Below are 7,972 nucleotides of genomic sequence, written 5' to 3' on the forward strand. Positions count from 1 at the left end.
AAATAAACAAAACTTGAGCGTAAATTTGATCAACTGCATCCCATCTAGATATTACCAACACGCTACAACCGCAACATTTTAGGCGTGCCCCCCCTCCACACACACGGTAGTTTACCCAGACACACATACATTTGCTAATCCGGCATACATACAAAATAGCGGTGTATTTTATTAAACCTGCAATAATTCGTGATCATGCCGCATACATTCCACGAGCGCTTTGTCCAGTGGTGAAAGACAAACACTTGCCAGTTCGTATACATTGCGCCATACAATGCCATTAGTAACTCGGTTTTATATTTGAGCCATAGTGGCGATTTTATTCCGCGGGAGACGCCCAGCCAGCGACAGTACACGCCTAGACTTTCCCTGGCAGAACATTGGGCAGTATGTGTTATCGTCATTTGAATGCACCATAATGAGCCAATCACGAGTACGTCCCCAAACCTCGCTGATCAAACCGGCTTGCAGGGAAGGAACCATTGTTCTAATTTATTCCCCCCGAGACATCTAATTGGTTTAAACTCGTGCCACTCAGTGGTCCCAGTCTTCTAATTGGTTTGCATTGGCTCCTGAGGCTTCCCTGGGGTGCGCATATATATTTTGTGTACACAGCAGTGTTTCTGTTCCGAGTCAGCTGCGGCACGGTCCAGTAAACTTGGCTTGTACTCGTGTATTGTCACGAAATTAAAATCCTTTAATCCCAATCATGCCTAACCCCAGAGTTTTCTTCGACATCACTATCGGCGATTCCGCCGCCGGCAGGATTGAAATTGAGGTAAGGAGTAGAACAACTCGTCTTGTTTGGGAGTAAAGGTGCTTTTTAACTTTAAAAGGATTACTTAATTCCCGTTAGGGTCTGCTTTAACTAGCTGCCCGGTAGTTGCATGCAACCGGGATGCTGTCAGACTCGGGTCCACGTGCTTTCATCTTTGACATGTTGATTAAACTAGCTAATGTTAGCTTGCTATTGTATTTCGTTTCATTGAAAGCTCCCCAATTTTGCTCCAACCTCAGTTGATCTGCAAAAATGTTCCACAATGATTGTGGTTTGTTTTTTGCTGTTCTTACGTTTTATTTTGGCATTGTTTTCTTGTCGGTATCTAAATCGTGACGTAAAATAACGGTCTTGTCCATAGTTTTCGATAATTACTGCGATCTTGGAACTCCAAAATGCGTGCGTTAATGGTCAATTGCGTTGTTTGTATTAACATGGCTAGATAACGTTAGTTTCTGTTTCACTGACGTTTTCCGGACATGCCGTTTTTAACCAGTCGCCATTTTCAGCATATTTTTTTTTTCATCGCGCCAGATGCCATTTTGAGAAAGAAGGGATGTGGGGTTGGAAGGCCGGGAACCAATGTACCTCAAAAGCACATTGCACCAAATCAAAGTATTGGCTTCGATCAATGAATTGATTAATCTGGTAATTCACCCATCTCCATTAGCATTCTAAGGCACCAGGGAGAATGTGGACCATGGTCCCTCTGCAAGCCAAATGTACTGCGGTGTAACATTATGCTAACTGTTCATTGTTATGAAATATGCTGTAAAGGTCATACATTTTCAGCTGCCTGGCATTTCTCTCTATGCGGTGAAACCTTGCTGCTGTTAGCTACTGCAATCATGTTTTCCATTCAAACAGCATGTGGCACTAGAGCCAGGATGCCCGTTCCCTCCTAAATAATGAGGATATTGTGAATGGTATTAATCTCAGATTTTGTTGACTAGGTGCTGTGGCGCACACGAAAAGCATTTAAGGCCAGCGCGAAATCCAGGATGATAAAACGCTAATCTGCCTTTCCCTTTTTAAGATTAAACATTACACAGTAGCTTCCAAATAGCAAAATGGACTGTAGTACTTGGTGATTATTGTCGCATTTCCTTTTGATTCCTATTTGATCTTCAAGCCTTTTGTCATCACGTGGGAGGGAGCACGTGGCCGTGCAGATTCCATTGTTTATGACCCATAGGCCATGATGCCAGTAGCTCTGGTACTGCTTGCTAAGCTAAACATTGTAGCCTATCCAGCCTAGTGTAGTACAGAGGTTGGGCAAAATCACAGATCCAGGAGAAGTCTATGCTCCCTAAATCTTTACCTTCCACATTAGGGCATGTGAGACTCAAAACTGACCTCAGACCAGCCTCTACAGCGTTGGCCCAATGACTGCAGTGGTGACTTCCTTTTTTTTCCTTGAATTGTTCCTCATCTAAGGAGTGGAAAAGTACTGGGGTGTGTCAGGCTGGAGGAGGGAAGTGAGAATAGTGGCTGTGTCAGCTGGAACCTGGTGGAGTGAAAGGCGTGTTGTAAAGGGCCTATATGTCAACATTCACGTTTCACAGGTGGTTGACACTTACTTGGCAGGAATAGAATATAGCCCAATTGATCTAACATAATCCCATCCCTCCTAATGCATTTAAAAGGATTTTGTGTGAACTGATCCTTAATCAGTGCCTTAAGGGAAGAGTGCCATAATAAATTGGTGGTAGCCTGTATGCCCTGCCATCTGTATTTCATACCTCTGGTAGCCTGAGAAAGCCAGCATAGAATGCAATAATCTAATATTTGTGGGAACACATCAAGGTCTGTGCTATGGTGACACCTGTAGAGCTGAAATAATTGGTTTAAACTTGCCAGCTTACCAGAAAAGTAAGCAATTCAGTCATTCTTGAGAAAGTCGGGACAATCCTCATCCTGCAAATAACTATTTATAGATGGATTTTTCAAATTTTGCAAGCAGGAGGCATTTAGAATTAAATGTGGAGTAGAGTTTATAGTTACGTGATAGCAATCATCATTTATTGGAAGAACACTTTCATTTGTCAGAATTGTTGGTCAGAAGATCCATCCATCCCTGTTGAACAGAGAAATGGTTGCTCTTTAGAATTTCTATCTGCTGATTCCATTACACAAGTCACAATTTGATGTTGCGTTTGTCTAATTAACCTTAGTCGATGGAAACCTGCCTACTGTCTCGTGGTTCTCACATGGGAGTTGTTCTAAATTGGAACAGAACAAGTCTAGAAGCAACACCTAGATCCGAAGAGGGTTAGACTCTGTCTGCTTTGGATCCTGTGGTCAATACTTTAGCGGTAGTCTTTTATTACCCTGATTTTAGAATCATGTTATTCATTAGTGACAACTTGAGCTCTACCTCCATTGATCTGCATGCTGTTTCCCCTTCATTGATTGAGTATACTAATGAAAAACCCTCGTCTTTCAGCTTTTTGCTGATGTGGTCCCCAAGACTGCAGGTAAGACAGCTTCAATGATTGACAATTCCTGAATAATTAACACACACTCTACAAGTGATTATCTCACGATAGTCTTCCAAGCCTTGTGGTTGGAATGACACCTACTAATGGCAGCAACTGATGCTGTCCAACCTTCCCCACTCCTCACACCCTTCAATGGCACCTTATCTGTGAGCCCTGGTCCCCAAAGGCCAGCAACATGCATTTAGATCCAACTACGCTACATGACAAACGCATCGCTGCATGATCAGATATCATATACAATGCAAGGCTGCTTCCTGTTTGTAATTGAGTGGCCCTGGTCAATCTTGATAGATATCAGTGATCAGGTGCAGAACCACTATTTTGACTTCATGCAGCCTTTAAAGGGATACCTTGCCAAAATCCCAATGAGGCCCTTAAACCACTTCCCCTGAGTCGGCTGAACTTGTGGATACCAGTTTTGTCTCTGTCCAGTATGAAGGAAGTTGGCGGTATCGGCATGCTAGCATTTATACCTATAGACTTCCAGTCATTGCGCTAATGCTAGTCATAGTGGACACTGATGTAAAAAAAAAATAAAAAAAAGATGTATCCAAGTTCATCTGACTCTAGGAAGTTGCTAAAGGGCCTCAATGGCAACATTTGGAAATATCCCTTTAAGCAGCTATGCACACATCGCTGATAATAACAAGGTACCTGTGTCGTGCCCCCCCCCAGAAAACTTCCGTGTCCTGTGCACCGGGGACAAGGGGTTTGGCTACAAGGGCTCCAGCTTCCATCGCATCATCCCCGGTTTCATGTGCCAGGTGAGTGGGGGGGTTGGGTGGTTGGCAACAGAATCTGGGTCACTGTTTCCAGACTAAACTCAAGTGCTAAACTCAGTGCTTCTGCTCCTCAATCTGCACTGATATGCATAGTGTCTCGGACAAGGAGTGCTGATTTAGGATCAGTTGTTGCCTTTTAGAGAATAATGAATTACATGGGGGGGGGGGGGGGGACTGAACCTAGATTGGTAGTTATCCCCTGAGACTTTCTGAATATGGGCCCTGATCTGATTTACATCTGGCTGGTGTAACCAGGCCCAATGCTGGGCCCCTACCAGCCATATTATTCATTGAGTGAATAATTTACACGCAAGTGACGTTTTTCTCACAATGTTCTTCTGAGCCTTGTGGTTGTGATGACACTGCCTAATGGCGACAACACTGAAGCAGTCCCCAACATGCCTCAAAGTTGGGTTCTTGTCGAATACCGGAGCCTTGTCAGTGGCCTTGTTAGAGAAAGGGGGAAGCTATACAAAATAAATGATGTCCCTTATGTTTTGTCTTCCCCTAGGGTGGTGACTTCACCAACCACAATGGAACCGGGGGCAAGTCCATCTACGGCAACAAGTTTCCCGACGAGAACTTTACCCTGAAGCACACAGGCATGGGCTGTCTGTCCATGGCCAACGCTGGCCCCAACACCAATGGATCCCAGTTCTTCATCTGCACTGCTAACACCGACTGGTGAGGGGCGAACACACACACGCACACACAAAGTTGACACTAATTGGTGAGACTGGTTCATTTGAGATCTAGTGAATCATTTACATGCATACTCTGCAAGTGATGTTTATCTGGTCTTCCTAACCTTGTGGTTGTGACGACACTGCCTAATGGTAACACAACTGCTGTCCACCTTTCCCAACACGCCTCAGACCCTTCAATGGTTTCTCTCTGATACATGCGCACACAAACTGCGGCAACTAAGACGCATCCTCACTAGTGACGTGGCCAACAACTGTAAAGTAGTGCCCTTCAGGGCACCACTGGTCTGTGAATATGTTCTTACCAATGGTGGGTCTGGTACAGGAATTGTGTAGCTGATCATGGATGAAGACTGATAAAGTAGATAATAACAACTATCTTTTCTTAAGTAGATATACTCTGAACAAAAATATAAATGCAACGTCAAATTTTGGTTTCATGGGCTGAAATAAAATCTCCCAGAAATTCAATATGCACAAAGCTTCTCTGGGCAGGCAAAAGCTGCGGACAATGAGCACAATTGCCATCGATAAAGATGGTGACGAGACCCATTGTTGTGGATTTCATCTGCTGCCGTCACCTCATGTTGCAAGGCTCTGTACACAATCCCTGGAAGATGAAAATGTCCCTGTTAAGACATGGCCTGCCTACTCACCAGACATGTCACCCATTGTGCATGTTTGGGAGGCTCTTGGTCGACGTGTTCCAGTTCCCACCCAATATGCAGCAACTTCGCACAGCCGTTGAAGAGGAGTAGGACAACATTCCACAGGCAACGATCAACAGCCTGATCAACTCGATGCGAAGGAGATGTGTCGTGCTGTATGAGGCAAATGGTCACACCAGAGGCTGACTGCTTTTCTGATCCTCACCACTTTTTAAAAAATTATTTAATCCATCTGTCCAACAGATGCGTCTCTGTATTCCCAGTCATGTGAAATAGGTTTATTTAGGCCCTAATCTATCGATTTCAATTGAATGATTTCCTTATGAACTGTAACGTAGTAATATCTTTGAACTTGTTGCATGCTGCTTTTTCAAATATTTTTTGTTCAGTATACTTTACCTAATGGCCCTGCTGCAGTGCCTACTGCTAGTGCCAGGCAGAAGGACAGGAGAAAGTGTATTTTGAACTGTTATAGCGATGCCCGTCATTTGACTGACAAATAATCCTTGCCCGTAAGTCCATGATTGTCACAGCCTGTGACTACAAACATATTTTTGTGTTCCTGGTTGCCCTAAGCCTCAGGATTACTTCTGTCTTTTAGGAACTACTCCTTAGAGGCACTGATCTTGCTCTCTCCCTCTGTAGGCTGAACGGCAAGCACGTTGTGTTCGGCAAGGTCGTGGAGGGGCTCAGCATTGTCGCTAACATGGAGAAGAAGGGTTCAAGCAGTGGCAAATGCTCTGCCAAGGTCGTCATCGCTGACTGTGGAGAGCTCTGAGCACCCTCCCTCTCGCTCTTTCCGCTTTCATCCCTCCTTTCCACCCTGCCTCCTTTCACCCAGCTTTGAGATTTTCATCCCTTGGTCCCTCCCTCCACACAGTTCTAAGCATCAACCTCTCCTTCCTTCTACCCCTCCCTGAAGCTCTCCCCTCCCCCGTAATCAGAAACATTCCCTTTAAGTGAGATTATTTTTTTTAACCATTCCTCTCCCTTACTGAACGGGTTGTCCTGTCTGAACTAGTTTCATTTGGCTTGTTTTTTTTAATTTATTTTTTGGATTGTTCCATCAGGACCACATTTGTTTAGCAAATTCTGAATAAAGTGGCAAAAGATTCCTTAATCGTGTCATTGAGTAAGAGTGGATCAAATGTGTGTGTTTTTTAAGTGTCATTTTCTCCAGTATAGACCTGTGAGCTGAGGTCACAAATGATGCACACATTTCAATGTGTTGTCACTCTGGATGGTTAGCAACAATTAAGGTGCCATGTGGGGAATTTTAGGTGGCTAGTTATATCTTCTTGATGCCAGGTTTTGGTTGGGGGTACATCCACGTTGACAGGGTAGCAGTGGCGTGGGTCGAGAGCTTTTAAGTTCCTGTGTCCAAATCATTAAGGACTCAGGGGTCCACATGCAAACAGTCGTGAAGAATGTGCAACAGTGCTTCTTCCCACTCAGAATGTTAAAGATTTGGCATGGGCCCTCAAATCCTCAGTTATACAGCTGCACCATTGAGCGCTTCTTGACTGACTGCCTCACTGCTTGGTATGTCAACTGCACCACCATCAATCGCTTGGTGCTACAGAGGGTGGTGAGGACAGCCTAGTACATCACTTGGGCTGGGCTCCCTGCCATCCAGGACCTCTTATCAGGCGGTGTGAATGGAAGGCCTGGGCTTGTTTGGTCTCCAGCCACCCAAGCCGTAGACTGTTTTTCATATGGCAAACGCTACCGACGCATGTCTGACACTAACAGGCCCCTGAACAGCTGCTATCCCTAACCCATAAGACTGCTAAATGGCTTCAGGCTATATTCCTTGACCTTGTCTTTTTGCACTGACTATGCACACTACACACACACACACACACACACACACTTTGTGCATACATACTCATGCTGACTACACACACTCAGATACCATCATAGTAGCTGTTGCTACTCTTTGTCATATACCCTGATGCCTAGTCACCATACCCCTATACATAACTACCACACCAGTATCCCTCCACATTGTGAAGATGGTATTGGCACTGACCCTGTATATATTTTTGGGGGTGTTAGTACTACCGATATTGATTACTGCATTGTTGGAAGGGCAAGGAAGGCATTTCACTGCATGTGAACTTAAACAACCCGTCTATATGGCACTGCATACAAATGGTCACTGCCGGGGCAGTGGGTTTTGTTCTGGTAATGTGAAGTTATTCAACAACCCAAATGAGGTCTCGACAAAAGCATGTTACTGTTGCATGCTTCCCTGGTTGGAGTATATCGCACAGCTGGCGTGAACCCAGTGAACTTCTCCCAAATATTTGTAAATGGTGCCACAAAATAGAACATGTGTATGGTATTAATGATTTGACCCTCCCAGTAACCAAGAGGTTTGTCTCTAACCATAAACTCAAGAGCTTTTATCTGATGGTACATTGGCTGACTGGTAACCTCTGGGTTTTTTGGGTGATCAGATGTTAAAGATTTCACTTCTCAGTAACTGATGCACAGCAGGACTGCAATAAAGACCACCTCTTACTACCTCATGGTC

General features: G+C 44.5%; 1 protein-coding gene across 1 annotated transcript; it reads left to right on the forward strand.

Moving 5' to 3' along the window:
- The first annotated feature begins 582 nt into the window (after nucleotides 1–582).
- On the forward strand, nucleotides 583–6,553 carry LOC139388029 (peptidyl-prolyl cis-trans isomerase A-like). The gene is made up of 5 exons (XM_071134522.1): nucleotides 583–778; nucleotides 3,225–3,255; nucleotides 3,955–4,043; nucleotides 4,573–4,745; nucleotides 6,079–6,553. The coding sequence occupies exons 1-5, from the start codon at nucleotides 710–712 to the stop codon at nucleotides 6,209–6,211; spliced, it is 495 nt and encodes a 164-aa protein (XP_070990623.1). The 5' UTR covers nucleotides 583–709; the 3' UTR covers nucleotides 6,212–6,553.
- The last annotated feature ends 1,419 nt before the right edge of the window (nucleotides 6,554–7,972 follow it).

Source organism: Oncorhynchus clarkii, chromosome 29 (assembly GCF_045791955.1).
Source record: "Oncorhynchus clarkii lewisi isolate Uvic-CL-2024 chromosome 29, UVic_Ocla_1.0, whole genome shotgun sequence".
NCBI lineage: Eukaryota > Metazoa > Chordata > Actinopteri > Salmoniformes > Salmonidae > Oncorhynchus > Oncorhynchus clarkii.